General features: G+C 36.9%; 1 protein-coding gene across 2 annotated transcripts in view; it reads right to left on the bottom strand.

The window, feature by feature from the left end:
- Positions 1-1197: 1197 nt before the first annotated feature.
- Positions 1198-18429, bottom strand: part of prima1 (proline rich membrane anchor 1) — a 40331-nt gene continuing 23099 nt past the window's right edge. For both annotated transcript variants that reach the window (XM_034313933.2, XM_026948103.3), the window contains exon 4: positions 1198-5184. In XM_034313933.2, coding sequence (XP_034169824.1) covers positions 5082-5184 — 103 coding nt within the window. In that variant the 3' untranslated portion in view covers positions 1198-5081. The remainder of the gene's footprint in view (positions 5185-18429) is intronic.

The raw sequence follows: 18429 nt of genomic DNA, 5'->3' as shown, positions 1-18429 counted from the left end.
CTACATCCATGATTTACCTTTATAACTGTCTACAAACTCTGATTCTCTGGAAACTCTCAAATGTAATAATTTTGGGAATTTTATGTATTTATAAAATACAAATTTTATAAATAATTTGCATTTATTTAAAAAAAAAATGAATTAATTAAATTAGTATCACAGGAAGAAAATAGGAACTATAAAACCAACAGGAAGAATAAAATTCACACTATCATAAGTATTCACTCTCCCTCGAACCTTTCCCCCATTCTGTAGTGTTATAACCTGGAACTGAAGTGGACTTGGGATTGGGGTTATATGTCATGAATCTACACAAAAAAAGCCTGTGGTATTGAAATGGGGGAAAAAATCAATATAGTTTGTAGAATTCTTTACGAATAAAAAAAAAAACAGTGGTAATAGCATAAATATTCACCCCTGTTGCTGTGAAACCCTTAAATTAGTTCAGTCACCATGAGAAGTCATGTAATTAGTTGAATGAAGTCAACATTTGTGCAGTTAAAGTGTTCCTGTTCCTGGAAGAACCCAGTGTTTGTTAGAGAACATACCTAAACACACAGCATCATGGAAACCAAGAATAGAAACAAGTCTGGGGCAAAGTTCTGGAAAAGTATTAATCAGAGTTTCGGTTATTAACAAAATATCGTAAACTCTGAAAAGAGTGACAATAAATCCATTATTAAAAAATGAAAAGAATCTGACACAACCATGACTCTGTCCAGAGGAGGCCATGCAACAAAAGTCAGTGACTGGGTAAAGAGGAGTTTAGTCAGAGAAACAACCAAGAGGCCAAGGGTAAACTCTGAGATCCACAGCTCAGATGGGAAAAGCTGTTCACAGGACAAACATAGCTCAGACACTTCACACAGCTGGGCATGTAATCCCGTTTGGAGTTTACTAAAAGACACGTTGGGGCTCAATAAACATGGGAAAATGTTTTCTGGACTGAGGAGACCAAATTGAACAGTCTGGCCTTGACACAAAGCCCAACATTTGGCAGAAACCCAGCAACATCCCAACAGTGAAACATGGTGGTGGCGGCATCGTGTTCAGCGTTAGACTACAAGCCACTGTAAAACTGTGTGTTTTATCTGGACTGAGACATATTTAACAGGAATTGTTAAAATAATGCATAATAATGCAATTTTACTGCCACTATTCCATCTTAATCATGGTAATTGATGACATTAGATACAATTTGAGATTCAATAATACAGTTTTATTTAAAATTAAAAAAAGTTAGCATGTTGCAGAGTCAGATTAATGCACAGGATATATTATGTCTGACATATTCTTATGTGATGGATATACATTAATGCCTTGTTCCAGACAAACAACAACACTTTATTCAGTTCAGATATGACATCGACGTATATTTATCCTTCATAGACATCACCGTCTCTCACTCTGTACACGATATGGTCAAGAAGGCAAATACCGATATTTACATTCATGCAGTATATTAGTGAGTAAAATTCTGTACACTATAATACATGTTTATGTTCAGTAGGTTGGAGTGGATGATGGAGTGTGAGATGGAGTGAGTTTAGAGAGGGAAAGTGTACGGCCGGTCGTTTACATCAGATAAACAACTCACTTTAAACCCCACGAGTGATTCACTGCTGTGTAGGAGCGGTACATCTCCACCATTACATCACATCTTTGGATTTGTAAATGTACTCAGATCCAGCAGGAGCAATATAAACAACGTTATCATGAAAACAAAAAAACTTACTGAATGTTCTGAATGTTATTAAGAGAAAATGCACACAGAAATACACAGAGTGCTGAGTGCAAAAGTTTGTGCTCTTTGAAATGATTACTAAAAAAAACAAGAATTTGGTTTCATTTTCACAATTCCATATTACATTCAGAAAGTGAAATAAAGACTGATATTGTTTAATAATATTAATATCTTAACATACTATAGGACCCTGTTTAATTGTCTTCTTTATTTTGTCCTAAGGGTATATAGGAGGTGGACTATTTGTGTGTGTGTATTTCTTTAAGAAGAGATTAATTCATTAATGTGAACATGAACATTAGCATGAATTTGTGGTGCTGCGTGATGCATTTACAGCGTTCATTCATTCATCCTTAGTAACCGCCTCATCAGCAGGGATGTTTGTTGCTGACGAAGTGCTAAAATGGTCATTTAGTGCCTCTGGTCCACTGGGGGGCGCCGTGAAATTTATAATAAATAGGCACACTTTCTATCATTTGGTGAAAGGTTTTGTGTATTAGGCAGTCGCAGGGCGCGCTCTTGCGTTGTGAAAAGAAAAAATAATTTGTGTAACTAAATTAGGTCAGAATATGACGCAGAAGTGGCGATCATTAAGCGTTTATTTTTATCTAAAACCGAAAATGCTAAAAGAAAAAAAGCAGAAGGACGAAAGAAACAAACCGGTAAGAAATTAATGCTAATTAATCGGATTTAGTCAATTTGTCTGCTTTCTTGCTTTCGGGTTGTTGATGTAACTGAAATGGAAAAAGTTAGTGACTTACTAGCTAGCTAGTAAGTCTAGAGTTAGCTATTGTCTAGTGTCTTGTTGTTTTTTTTTTATTGCTTATTAAACTGCTTTTCTCTTTTCGAAGATAATCAACTATAATGCTGCAATCCATTGCACTCGACAGAAGAGTACACCGAGAGTGTATGCATTTACTGCGCAAGTGTGTGCTATGTTCAACATTTAGCTAAACTTTCTTAAGACAAAAAGGGTTTTTCAAGGAGTTCTTTGTGTAGATAAGAGTTCTTATCCTCCTGAAAGGTTTGGAAAGCTTCCTGATAGGAAAACACACAGAAGGAACAAATAAAGAAGGGTTCCATATCTGACCTTTTTTTTTTTTTTTTTTTTATTAACAGTGAAACAATCAAAATGAAATTTCTGAATGTCCTTTAAACCATTTATTTTTAATTATTTTGTGAATCTGTCTGTCAGTTTGTCTTTGTGGTTCTTCAACCATTTCTGAATAATCTCACTCTCTAAACACTCTGATTTCTGTTTATCTCCTTCGCGAGCTCTGGGAAAGCTCTTTTATTTCTGTATTAGGATGTATGAAAGCTGTTTTCCTGATTCCCACTGACTCTTTCTCTGACTCTGCTTAATAAACAGTCGGGTTATTAAGTAAATTTCCGTGGGCGTGCAGTTTTTTTGTAGGCTGCTTGGACAAAAAAATTTAGTCATATACACCGATATAAGTGTATGATTTCAATCCAAACACACCATTAAATCAACACTGAAGATAAAATAGAGGGACAGTGAAAATTTTTTCAAACAGAAACCAAGGGGGCACAAACTTTTGCACTCAGTTGTCACAAGCAAAGTATTAAAATTAAGACTTAAGAATAGCTTATTTGTAGTGTTACAGGCGCCAGTGGTAATATCTCTATTATGGAATGACTGATAAATAGCTAGATATAACACACAGTGTTACTGTCAGCAGTTATTACACTTTAAACTAGAATTAATGACGTGATTAATGGAGGATTAGTGCAGGAAATGATTTGTGGTTTAAAATGAATGAATACGACTGTGAAATGAAACAGATGATTAAAAAGTCGTCATCATGAGCAAAATAAGTCAAGAGAAACATCCAGTGGCTGGAAAACCGCACGTTGGTCTGTCAGAATTTCAACTTAATGACAATTTCACAATGTTATTATTGAGTTACTATCTCATTAGTTCAAGATAGTGTCCTTATTTTAAATTAAAATACTCTATATCATTATTTATCATTTAACAAATTGTAATTTCATATTCCGATATTCCGTGTTAAATTGTAAAATGCACATAATTTCCACTGTCTCAATGCCATACTCATGGATTATGGATTATTTTTTTCTTAGAATAATTACATTTTACTCTTAAATTTTCCCTTTAAACTAATTCCAGGACTTGACTTTACTGTGTTTGTAATAACGACTATATGATGAAAATAATGTACAGTTGTGTTTTATGGAAAAACAACAAGAACAAAACAAACAAACAAACAAACAAAAAAAAAAAAATAAAAGAACCAAAAAACAAACAACCCCCTCCACAAAAAAACAAAACAAAAACAAAACCCTTCCAACTATACTCCAAGTTGCAAAACAACAACAAACAAACAAACAAACAAATAAAAAACCTAACAAACAAAATAAAACAAAAAACCCAGGAATAAAACAAACAAACAAACAAACAAAAAAACAAACGGTCAAAAAACCTAAAAAAAACCCAAATAAAACAAACAATCAAGAAGACAAGCCAAAAAAACCCAACCAAAACAAAACAAAAAACATTGACTTTGTCTTTTTGGCTTCCTTAATGATGCATCTTTAATTAAATAATTAAATAACAGTCCTTATGTTTATGAATATGTGACGTGTATTCCAGCTTATTACCTCACGGTGAGTTACATTACACACGTAAAACGTTACTATTTGAGTACGTTAGCAAACGTCAGACTGATTAGCAGCAGATTATGCTAACCTTGTGTTTTAATATCATGAACATGCACCACTAGGGTTTCAAATCCTTTCCAGTTGCATAGTCATACAAAAGTTAAAAAAAAAAAAAAGCGACCTGTTTCCTCATCAAGTTCCGCTTTAGCTTTCGTCTAGTCTCCAAACCTGCGCGATCAATACGGCCAACTTTATTTACAGGAGAGGAAACTGCAGGGAGAGAAAAGGGAGGCGAGACGCGTCCAGAGACGTCGGTGCATTCAGTAGAAAGTGCATGCGTTGGGAACGTTAAGAGATTTACTGGTTTAAAGTCTTGTGAAAGGTCTGACGGCTTCACCGTCCAACAGAACAATGAGTCTCAAGGCTCCACACCTCCTTCACACATCCTTCACACGTCCTCCATACATCCTTCAAACGTCCTTCATACGTCCTTCACACATCCTCTCTGCCTTTTTATTCTGTCACATATCAATCATAAAGCAGCTCTTATTGTCATTTAAGTGTTTTTTTTTTAAAGAAGTTGAACAAAGCCATGGTTCAGAGCTCCATCAATCCTTCCTTTAATACTATTTCTCCATCTCCGAAGCCCTTTAAGCTCCTGTTTATGACGGAGCGTCAGTGTGTTTTCCTCTGGCTGCTATACTCCAGTGTTGTTGGTCTCCACCGCCGTCTGCTTGCAGCGAGCGCTCATGGCGTATTCCCCTCGGCTGGTGCCGTTCTCCTCTTTCCGCAGTGGTTTCCTGTGCACAAGGGAAAACTATTATGATTGAAAAAACAAAACAGTGATATCCACATTCCCATCTCAGCAAGATAAAACCAGACTGTGGAAAATTCTGCGATTTAAAGACACAGAGCCTCAATGAAGTCAAAGCATATACAACTTTTACAATCTTATTTTTAATGTGGTGTAAAACATCTCACATACCATATATTCAGTAGAATGTAAAGACAATACATTTCTAAAAAAAAAGTTAAAGACAAAACATTCGAATTCCAAGAGATCAAAATAATAATAGTCAGATTTATCAAAGTTTCTGACTGTCTTCGTTCTCGTGTGCTGTGAATATTGATAAACGCCAATCAGCCATAAACATTCCCGACGTATTTACATTTAGCCACGCCCACAAAACTCACAGAGAGCTGACAACAACAAAATGGTGACTAAACAGTGAAAGAGCGCCTCCTAAGCGTGGTGTGTAAATCTTCCAGTAATGCAGCTCAGCCACTGCAGCGTGGCGGCTACCATAGACACACACGAACTACTCCAAATTTTATAGGGTGCCATTATTTTGTACAAATTGAAAACGTCTTATTTGTCTTCATTTAAATTATAGATTTATTTTGAGTTAGGATTTTCTTTCAGATCATTAACACATTTTCACAAAATGTTCATTAAATTGGTGTGAAATTTAAATAAATAAGTGATTTAAACTTGACAGTGTGGTTTGTATATAAAATCACAGAAACTCATCCATAATTATATATGATCTGAAGCCGATCAATCGAGGTTCACATTAGTGAGTCTCCTTACGTGGAAATTTGCACAAATTAAGGATATTTTTAGTTTAAATTTAGATGTTAATTTTTCCCAACTAACTGGATATTTCATGAACACCACATTTCTTAAGTAAACGCTCCTGCGAATGATTTAGGAATAAATTCACTTCACTCGTGTCCAGATGCAGTTTTTAATAACAGTAAAATGAATGTATTTGTTCAATAACGTGAGTAAACGCAGCTTCCCGTCTGAACGAGCTGCCACTCCTAATTTCAGCAGCGAGATGAGGAGGATGAAAACAACCTGACCTTTCCAAAGGCTGCTTCGACTGCATGATGGTCCTCTGAGATGTGTCTGGAGGCTGGGGCTAATTTCATAAACACGATCTGAGCTCATTAAAACAGCCTGCCTGTTGCAGGTAAACACACACCATGCCCGTAACGTGGATGAAGGATGCCCTTTGCTGACTAACTCAGAAAAAAGCTAAAGGGGAGAGATTTTACTCTGTGTCTGAAACCCACAGGCTGTTATGCTGTATGGGGTCAGCTCAGGACAACACAGTGCTCATATTTAAAACTGAAATCTGAGATATTATATCAATAGCCTGGCTGGAGAAAATGATTGCAATTGCAAATGTTGTAATAATATTTGTAGGGTCTGTCACGGCCGTGATGATCAGCAGAACTGTGCTGAAACATTTATCTGTACACAATTTCAAGATAAATTTCAGCTACTGGAGACGATGACTCAAAGAGGAGACCCTAAATATATCCTGCGGGAAAAATGATGTAGGAGTAACACATGACAAGGCCGGGTGGTTATAGGAAAATAATCGCTGAGCGGGTTACACTATAACAGCAAGTGTTTTATTCCTCTTATCCCACAGCAATCTGCCAATGATTACAAATTTTGTCATACTTTTTTATCCATTTAACGTTCATGAAACGAGTTAGTGCCTGTTCTCACTTACGTTATAGCAGCTATAAAAAGTTGTTCCCTCACCAGCCTCTCTTTTTCTCTCTAAGACAAAACAAAACTCTGACACTGGAGACTCCTTCCATAGATGTTAAATAAAAGGCTTCTTACAGAAAACTTCAGCACATCAACGATTACACAGTTTTTTTAATCTGTTCATTCAAATCCCTGTGATTGAGCTGTTACTATAGAAACGATAACGTATTAGAATGAGCGCATTAATATAAACCTGTACTATTGTCAGAGCTGCTGTTATAGAAAACGAATCAACACCTTCTGACCAATCAGAATTCAACAGAATTCACAGTTTTCTTAATAAGAAGAAATTTATGTTTATGTAGATTTTGAGTATACATTTCTTTACTGGATGTAGCTCTTGACAACATGTGGTCTTTTTCTGCTTCTCGAGCACCTCGGCTTCTGAGCATACAGCAGCCAAACAGTGTGGCGAGATAGACTTCACCGTGATTGATTAAATGTTTAGGAGAAGCCTGTCGTGACTAACACAATCCCTGTCCCTCGGGTAGGACTGATGAGACTCTTTAGTTGCTCTGCAGGGAGCATCTGTCATGAGAAGGAGTGCGAGCAGCCGTGAGGCCTGCAGGGTTTTTCTTATAAAGACATCCCCTCGCCTGATTCACACTGGGGAAAAATCCTGTCTCGTCTGCTCACTCAGGGGAGGAGAAGAGGCGACCGGGCCACGGGTTCAAGAGGAAAAACTTTGACAAGGTTACGTTGAATTGTATTGTGAAAAACAAAGAGGCTGGAGTAGTGATGATGTTCCCTATAGATGAAGCTGTTAATTAACAGTGTTTGTCTAAGACTCATCTCTGTTAGAGTCAGTGTCAGAACAGAGCACTATTCAAAAGTTGTGTAGGTGGAGTTTGAGTAAAACAGAGGCGTGTCTCATGTCTGAATTACGGACAATTCTAAACACAAACTTACACACATTTACAGTATATTGTGCGATATCGGCTCGAGTGAGGAGCACTATTAAGTCCAGCGACACTGTCTGGCAGTTTGATGTAACTGAATGATGTCACACGGAAATTTATGTTTTGGCCGTAAATACACTCAAACACACTACGGAATGACATTTGACGCCAATAGTGAATACGTAAATACCAAACTATTACTTAACCCTTGTGTGGTCTTAACATTATGTCTACTCCCTTTGTCCTAAGGGTCAAAAATGACCCGCCTTCACTAACTCCTTAAAATAAAGCAGCTTCATTGAATTTTAAACCCCAAATCAATGTTTCATGAAGAAACAATCTGTCATTCATCAGAAACCTTGTGAATATCTGGCTTTTCCCTCTTCACAGTGCAGAAAGACTGCATTTAAGCAGTGGACAACACTCTTTTTCTCAGCTGGTAAACATAGTGGCAGGTCATTTTTGACCCCAAGACAACACAAGGGTTAATTAATTTACAACATCGTCATTTTAAAGTCCACATAAAGGTTTTCTCCGCACGGAGAACATCAGAGGAGACGCAGCTTAATCAGAAACATCGCTCATCTCAAGCACTGAACGTTTATGCATAAAATTATGAATGAAATTTTTCTCTGTATGATGAATAACGCTTCTCTGTAAGTGTAGCAGATAAGCACTCGGTCATCTTATCTTTCATACCAGAGGCTAGGTTTATTTTCAGGAGAATGCATCAAAATAGCACAACACTGCCATCATTTTATTAACTTAACAAATCAAATTAATTATCATGCAATCCCGAACATAAACTTTAGGATGTCATGACCTCGACTGAGTATCTTGTGGCTTCATTAACTGCAGCATCATGATATAAACAAATAAAATGCAAAATAATAGTCTGTGCTGGATCAAGTGCTATTCTGTGTGCTGCTGAATAATGAGTGTGGAAGCCTTTTTTTTTTTTACATTAAACCAGTGATTAATGTGATCATTACGACTAGGACTATTCATGCAGCGATCTACTGGAGACTCCTGTTAGATTTATTTCAACGCTCACCATCTTCATCATATTAGTGTTAGTTTAGTTTTAGTTTTCATTTGTAAGTTGTCTTTTGCTTTTTTTGTTTCCTTCCACATTATCTATCCTCTGATTGTTTTTTTGGGTTTAGAGGTGAGTGCTTTTGTTTGAAGGTTCTACTCAAGAAGGCATGAACTACATGCAGGTGATTTGAATAAATCTGAATGTCACATGCACAGCTGCGTAACCTGATTCTGAATACGCTGAACTTTCCCCATGTACATACTGTAGTATCATATAACTTTCAGACTTTAGTTACTGAATCTGAATATTTGCGTAAAATGGTAAAAGTTGATAAATAGCTGTAGTATAAGAGGTAACTCTTCATCACATGACACCATCATTGATTGTTTTCCTTTAACAGCATGACATGCAGTGCTTTATTCATTATGTTATTGTGTTCTTCTAACAGATTCAGATATATTTGTAACAGTGTTAAGGCTCCGATTTAGCTCATGTTTTTTTTTCGATCACTGCTGTATATATGAACGCTAAGATCATCTCGTACATCACGTATGGTTTGACAAGTAGAAGACTGAACCCACTTGAAACAGCGAGCAAACTAATTCTTTAGGTTTCGTAGTATATACTGTCATTGTTTCGTCTCAACATGTTGGAAAATCTTATCGAATACCAAAATCTTGTGCCTTGTATATAAATGCTTGTATAATAACACTCTTCCTCCACTTATACAGTTTATCACACAGAGGACAAATACTTATCCAGTGACAAGAGGAACAACGTGGGGAGATTGGGTCATCCTCTAAACACTGCTTTATTACTGTCTAATCACAAAACTTACAGCTTTACCTCTGACTGTTACTCCTTCTATAAATGTTAAATCCATAAATATCCTTAGAGAAAACTTCAGTTTATATGGAGCGTCCCCTGTACGTGTGAATGAGCTGTTACTGTAGAAACAATAACGTATTAGGACAAGCACAAACGACACTTTGTGGCCAATCAGAATCCAGAATTCAGTTGTAGTTTAAGCTGAGTTTCCAGAAGTTTCTAGAGGAACAGGACATTTCGAGCAAAAGTAGTTCTTTTTATGATCAAAAATTTGGTGCGTATTTCTCTATTCGATGCGAGAATCCAACCCACAGTGTTTTTATTTCAGCTTTTTCAGGAGTTGGTGTGTGATAGTGAGAAACACTGACGGTAAGATCAGTAGCGGGTGAAGAGGATGGAGGACGGTGTAAGGGAATGCTGAGTGTGTGCTGATTCAGAGCACTGTGGAGTTGAGCAGTGTTATGTAAGCTGAGAGCTCGACAGAGATGAGAAGAACCATGTAGAGGTGATCTGCTGAGAGGAACAGAGGTGACGATGGTGTATAGAGAGGACTGGAAGAGGACAGATGATAAAAACAAGCTGTCTGATACTGTCTTAGTACATTATTCTCAAGAGCTAAGAGTGTTGGAAGGTTAAATAAAGGTTCCACAGAGCGACTGCTTGCTATAAGAGCACTTCCACCAGCTGACGAATTTTAAACAAAAAGCCTTACTGGGGCTTTCGCCATATTTGTTTCAGTTGATCACGTGACCCAGTATGAACCCACCCCTGAGGAAGCACCTACAGGCAGCACAGATGAGTCAGCATCCGCCCTGACATGCATGGAATTTACTTTTATTTCCAGTTTACCTGAAAACTGGTGCTTTTATTTCCAGTTTAACTGAAAACACAGAAAATGTAACCCAGAAAATTTCCCAGTGAATCATTAACCACCTATTAATGAGATGACTGCAGACCTCTATAAACGTACACAACGTTATATCAATCAGCAGCTCTTAAAATATACATACCGGTATCCCACAAGGCTCTATTCTTAGACCAGCATTATTTAGAAATTTTTTTACTTTTTTAACTGTCAATTAGCAGATTTTAAGACATACATACCAGCGTCCCACAAGGCTCTACTCTTGGACCACTTTATTTTTTATTTTATTATTTTATTTGTTTAATGTCAATAATTTATTATAAAAGACACAAAATATTTTTTATATTATTTATCTCTTCCAGGCCGAAAGAAAGTCATTTTCCACAGACTCCCCAAACTCCTCCCATATCTGAGTTTTTGCTTCTGCCACTGCCTTGCCCGCTCCACTTGGCCCGCCAGTATCTGTCAGCTGCTTCTGGAGTCCCGCAAGCTAATTAAGTTTGAAAGTCCTCCTTCTTCTTCTTCCTGATGGCTACCTTTAACCCTGGTGTCCACCAACGGGTTCGGGGACTACAGCCACGACAGGCACCGGCACCCTTACAGCCACAGATCGGTTCAGCCACTTCAGCAATGGAGGTCTGGAACGTTGCCCATTCCGGTTCAATGTCTCCAGCCTCCCTTGGAATGCAGGAGAAGCTTTGCCAGAGGTGAGAATTGAAGATCTCCTGGGCAGGAGCCTCTGCCAAACACTCCCAGCAACCCTCACTACGTGCTTGCGCTTACCCAGTCTGTCCGGCATCTTCCCTCTCCATCTGATGCAACTAACCGCCAGGTGGTGGGAGTGTTTGGCCGCTCAGCTCCTCCACCTGATTATTATACCCGTCCAGAATACACAGTCACAAGTCTGATGATACAACCACACAGTCGACCAGAAAGTTCACGTTCCATGTTCCTAAAGCCAGGTTTGTTAGCTGGGGATTGGTCCGCCAAGGCCTCTGACTTCCACAATGCAACAGAACAATGCAACAGAACTATACTACTCCTCCTGCATGGCTGGGCCCCATGGGTAAAGTCCTGATAAGGTTTTATTATCAATTGGGAAGTGTTAAGATTTAATTATTATAGAAATATATTGGGTAACTTTTCAATTTAATTTCCATTCATCCATCCATTTTCTGTGCCGTGGACTCGGGGCACAAGGCGGGGGACACGGAGTTCTGACATGGAGATTCAGTGGCATGGAGAAACTTTGTCACAGCTTTGATGTAGTTTTAAGTGCAAACTAAAGGACAAATCAATTTGTTTGGTGTTGTATCATTTATTTTAAATGATAAATGTTTTTGACCTTTGAATATCACATTTATTTCCTGGTACCCAGTGGATGTACATAATTAATTTGTCACCATGACAAGAGAGCGCTGTAACTGTGTAAGACATCAGTGCAGAAATATTTTTTTATAAATCACCACTGATGGTCAAAATCTAATCATAGTGGATCAGACAAGAACCCCAGAAAACAAAATATCTCTGCTCCCTCTGTAGAACTTCAAGAATTTTTCCTACTATCAATTAGCTTTAAATTAGTCACAGATTAATTTACGCCATATATTTGTTTTATTAAGTGAACCAGAGTCAGCACGAGAGGATGCTGTTTCAATCTGTTATCTCTAGTCTCATATCACACACTCTAAAACTGACACTGTCCTAAATTACATAAGGAATAAAACCCTGTGTGTGTGTGTGGTTCTGTTGTAATAAAATACTGAGTGACAGGGTGGTGTGATGAGTTATCGTTACCATGCTGAAGTTGATAAGGAGACGTAAGGAGACGTTTACTTAACATTTACGGAAAGAGTCTCCAGTGTCAGCACTTCATAACATTCAGAGGTAAAGCTGTAACTTTAAGTTTTCCCACATCTTCAGGACAGAGGAGTTTCTCAGTAATTTGATAAGCAGTATTTTTTTGTCTTATTCACTTCAAGAGAGAGAAAAAATAGAGGCTGGTGAGGGAACGACTGTTTATAGCTGCTATAACGTAAGTGAGAACAGGAACTAACTTGTTTCAAAGATATTCCACAACATTAAATGTAGCTATAAACAGATACAAAACGTGTGATGTATCATTGCTTAATAAATTAAAAAATGGTAATCGCTGGCATTTTGCTGTGTTGTAAGGAGAATAAAACACTTCAGGATATGCTGTAATAGAAAAATAATCATCTTTAAGGTGACTCTGCTTCCTCACACTGCTCTGTCAGTGATTATTTTACTATAACAGCACAACATGGAGTGATTTCCCAGGCACACTACATGCGAGTAAACAGATAACCCTGTGTAGTTCTATACCAGTACTAACATATTTACAGTAAAAGGAGTTTTAAATAACTTACTGACCACTGAAAGTTCCACACACATCAATCCAGGCCTGTATGGATAATAATAATAAAAACTGATGTGTGATAATTACCACACAGGCGTCCGCTTGGACAATAACAGACTCCTTAGTGCAGGGATAGTCAGCCATTCTCTGAATACCTCTGGTTAATGTAATATTTATAGAGTTAAACACAGCCTGAGATAAATATAGCTCTAATGGTGCCCTGATATAGATCTGTACTGGACTTGCATTCAGCTATTCACTTCACTGAGCATTTAGATGAGACTGAGAACACCAAAGAGGCTTTTCTCATTCAGAAGAAACGACGAACATCAGAGCAGAACCTAAAACAGGAACATTCGATATGAATAATACACGCTCTGTAGTACACATGCAGCAGATGGCTACAAAAGACATAAATATTTCATACACAGGCTCTTACAGGAACATACACCAGAGTGCATTTGCTGTTCCATGAAAACAGATGGGAGTAAGCTTCAGGCTTGGATTTTATACAAAAAACACCCCAAAGGAAATAGATAAACTCTTAATATAGCTTATTTTCTGTGGCATTTCTGTTGATGCCAATTTTTTGTGTTTATTTCTTTTCCATCTCCTGCCCTGTTTCTTCTTCACTGCAACACCTCACGGCTGTCAGAAGAAGCAGACACTCTGTGACCCGTTCCAGCAAAACACCAGACTTCCTAGCAATAGCCTGCTTTGTTTTTATCGGGGAAACCCATCTACGTGGTACTGCAGAGCTAAATATAACCTCAGCTTTTCCACGCTAGAATCTTCGTTACTGCCAGAGTGCAGAGGCAATCAATTATAGCTGAGACACAAAATAAAACTGTCTCCAGGATCCACCCATTTACCATATTTATTCACGAGGAGGACAGATTTACACCGAGGGAATGCCCTCGCTGTCACAGAGGGCAGAACTTTATTTTTAGCGCCTGTGCGTGTTTACAGGAGAGAAAATAAAATACTACTGGAAATTTACTGAGCTGTGATCCTGTACGAGGAAAACAGCACACAGTGTACTGGACAGATAAGGAAACCAGGCGCTGTTTAATACAGCTGTTTGTCCATTTTCAGTTATAAGCTTCACTTATTTCAAACTGTTATATATATTATGAGACCTGCTGATTTCTGCATTCTGATTGGCCAGAAGGTGTTAAAGGTGTTTAATTTCCTATTATAAGAGCAGCTCTGACAATAGTGCAGTTGTAAATCATAAATCATAGGTTTATATTAATATGCTCGTTTTAATAGGTGTGTAATATGTAAGGAGATGTCTGTTCAACATTTATGGAAGGAGTCTCCAGTGTCAGTGCTTTGTAACAGAGGTTTCTGACATCTTCAGGATGGAGTTTATACTTTGCAGACAAGCTACATTTTTTTTTTTTTTTTCTCATTAGCTTCATTAGAGAAAAAATGAGTGTTTATAGCGGCTATAATGTAAGTAAGAACAGGACTTTATTTTGTAGACGACGCACAACATTAAATTAACTGTTAATAGATTTTTAAAAAATATGACGTGTCATTCTGTAAATAAATAAAACATTGTAGTCGTTGGCAAATTGTTGTGGTGTAAAAGAAATAAAACACATAAAAAGGTTATTGAAGTGCATCTAACCAGTTTAAATCTTATTTCAACCACAGAACCTTGTCTGTAAGCTTTATTTTTTTTCCTGCAACTTATAGGATCCCTGTCCTTTTTTCTACATGCTATACTTCACAAAAAGGTTCTTCATTGGTTCTTCGGATAGTTAAGAATGTATGTATAAAGACTGCTTATAGGATATATTACTAGTATGTCAGGATTTTTTTTAATAAACTTCTTTTTGGCTTGCGGATCAATGATTTATGACTGAACCTCACACCAGGTTATTTACCGTTCAGTGAGAGTTTCATGTGGAACATCTGTAGGACGCTACGAAGCCTTGAGGAACCCTTTTTCTAAATAAATTTTTTTTTTTTTTTATTTTATCACATGATCGAGGTGTATGCCTCAAAAGTTCTACAATATGAGAATATAGAAAATATAGAAAGATCAGAAAATATAAGCCCAGTTATTAGTCTAGAATTAGCAGGGATTTGTCAGTGTCATTTAAACTAAATTCTGAGCTAAAAGGTCTGCTTTTCTGTTGATGATCCACCCAACATGAAAATCTGTGGTGTTCCATCCGAGTGCCTTTAGTTCCATTAAACTCATTATAGTAAGTGATCCAGAGAACAGAAAGCCATAAAGCAATGATTGGAGTAATAATCCGTGTCTGCGTCGGAACGTTTCGCTCACTGTTTGTGGAGCACCGGTCATGGAGCACGGATAAATGATGAGATTTTTGCACGCATATAAAAGGAAAAATTAAGTGTGTTTCTCTTCTTCATTCTGGCCAACGCTGCATGCTCATCAGGGAGGAAAAAGCTGCCAGCTGCGTCTCCCATCGGCAGTTGATTTCCTTTCCGCACGTTTTCAGGGAAAGAGGGAATTCACCAGGTCCGTTCAAAACGACTCCGATACGCAGTGCTAATAACATGTGCCTGTTTAAACGCTAAGCGCAGACACTCAGCAGAATGCCTTAATAAATGATTAATTTTCAGCATGACGTGCTTGTGTAAACATTAGCTTGGATCTTCTCTGGCTTCCCTCTAACATCTGGACTATTTCAGGTTAACGTGTGAGAATTATCCCAAAATGAGGATGTATTTTATTTGCAGAAGAAGATTTTACGCTCTGGTTTCAGTTCCTGTTATCTAAACACTTCACACTTTGTAAAAACAAAGGATAGTGGTGATCTTTCTCGTACAGTTTACATCATCTAAATATAATAAAAGGAGCAGTAGAGCATTTTTGAATTTTCCCATGATTCATAGCAGAAGCTGGTTTTGTATTCTCTGTCATAGCATTGTTTACACTCCCAGTCTTGTAAATGAGTGGAATTGTGTTTTTTTTTTTTTTTTTTAAGAAAATAATACAAATACTCAATATTACCTACATTTCAGTATTCTTGTACACTTCGGTATTCCCTACTCTTCAGTATTCCCTACTCTTCAGTATTCCGTACACTTAAGTATTCCTTACAGCTCAGTATTGTGTACACTTCAGCATTCCATACACTTCAGTATTCAGTATATTTCAGTATTGCATACACCTCAGTATTCTATACACTTCAGTATTCCGTACACCTCAGTATTCTGTACACTTGAGTATTCAGTATATTTCAGTATTCTGTGTCCTTCAGTATTCCTTACAGCTCAGTATTGTGTACACTTCAACATTCCCATCACTGCAGTATTCAGTATATTTCAGTATTCAGTACAGTTCAGTATCCCATACACCTCAGTATTCTATACACTTCAGTATTTTCTACGCTTCAGCATTCCGTGCACCTCAGTATTCAGTATATTTCAGTATTCTGTACATTTTAGTATTCTGTGCCCTTCAGTATTCCCTACACTTTAGTATTCTGTACATTTCAGTATTTCGTACACCTCAGCATTGTGTACACTTCAGCATGCAGTATATTTCAGTATTTCCTACACTTTAGTATTCTGTGCACTTCAGTATTTCCTACACTTTAGTATTCAGTACGCTTCAGTATTTCCTACACTTTAGTATTCAGTACACTTCAGTATTTCCTACACTTTAGAATTCAGTACACTTCAGTATTTCCTACACTTTAGTATTCAGTACACTTCAGTATTTCCTACACTTTAGTATTCTGTGCACTTCAGTATTTCCTACACTTTAGAATTCAGTACACTTCAGTATTTCCTACACTTTAGAATTCAGTACACTTCAGTATTTCCTACACTTTAGTATTCAGTACACTTCAGTATTTCCTACACTTTAGTATTCAGTATACTTCAGTATTTCCTACACTTTAGTATTCAGTACACTTCAGTATTTCCTACACTTTAGTATTCAGTACACTTCAGTATTTCCTACACTTTAGTATTCAGTACACTTCAGTATTTCCTACACTTTAGTATTCAGTACACTTCAGTATTTCTTACACTTTAGTATTCAGTATACTTCAGTATTTCCTACACTTTAGTATTCAGTACACTTCAGTATTTCCTACACTGTAGTATTCAGTACACTTCAGTATTTCCTACACTTTAGTATTCTGTGCACTTCAGTATTTCCTGCACTTTAGTATTCAGTACACTTCAGTATTTCTTACACTTTAGTATTCAGTACACTTCAGTATTTCCTACACTTTAGTATTCAGTATACTTCAGTATTTCCTACACTTTAGTATTCAGTACACTTCAGTATTTCCTACACTTTAGTATTCAGTACACTTCAGTATTTCCTACACTTTAGTATTCAGTACACTTCAGTATTTCCTACACTTTAGTATTCTGTGCACTTCAGTATTTCCTACACTTTAGAATTCAGTACACTTCAGTATTTCCTACACTTTAGAATTCAGTACACTTCAGTATTTCCTACACTTTAGTATTCAGTACACTTCAGTATTTCCTACACTTTAGTATTCAGTACACTTCAGTATTTCCTACACTTTAGTATTCAGTACACTTCAGTATTTCCTACACTTTAGTATTCAGTACACTTCAGTATTTCTTACACTTTAGTATTCAGTATACTTCAGTATTTCCTACACTTTAGTATTCAGTACACTTCAGTATTTCCTACACTGTAGTATTCAGTACACTTCAGTATTTCCTACACTTTAGTATTCTGTGCACTTCAGTATTTCCTGCACTTTAGTATTCAGTACACTTCAGTATTTCTTACACTTTAGTATTCAGTACACTTCAGTATTTCCTACACTTTAGTATTCAGTATACTTCAGTATTTCCTACACTTTAGTATTCAGTACACTTCAGTATTTCCTACACTTTAGTATTCAGTACACTTCAGTATTTCCTACACTTTAGTATTCTGTGCACTTCAGTATTTCCTACACTTTAGTATTCAGTACACTTCAGTACACTTTAGTATTCAGTACACTTCAGTATTTCCTACACTTTAGTATTCTGTGCACTTCAGTATTTCCTACACTTTAGAATTCAGTACACTTCAGTATTTCCTACACTTTAGTATTCAGTACACTTCAGTATTTCCTACACTTTAGAATTCAGTACACTTCAGTATTTCCTACACTTTAGTATTCAGTACACTTCAGTATTTCCTACACTTTAGTATTCAGTACACTTCAGTATTTCCTACACTTTAGTATTCAGTACACTTCAGTATTTCTTACACTTTAGTACTCAGTACGCTTCAGTATTTCCTACACTTTAGTATTCAGTACACTTCAGTATTTCCTACACTTTAGTATTCAGTACACTTCAGTATTTCCTACACTTTAGAATTCAGTACACTTCAGTATTTCCTACACTTTAGTATTCAGTACACTTCAGTATTTCTTACACTTTAGTATTCAGTATACTTCAGTATTTCCTACACTTTAGTATTCAGTACACTTCAG

The sequence above is a fragment of the Pangasianodon hypophthalmus genome, chromosome 19, assembly GCF_027358585.1.
Source record: "Pangasianodon hypophthalmus isolate fPanHyp1 chromosome 19, fPanHyp1.pri, whole genome shotgun sequence".
Classification (NCBI taxonomy): Eukaryota; Metazoa; Chordata; class Actinopteri; order Siluriformes; family Pangasiidae; genus Pangasianodon; species Pangasianodon hypophthalmus.
The sequence above is the reverse complement of the archived record's forward strand: the minus strand, read 5'-3'. Positions and strand labels throughout refer to the sequence as shown.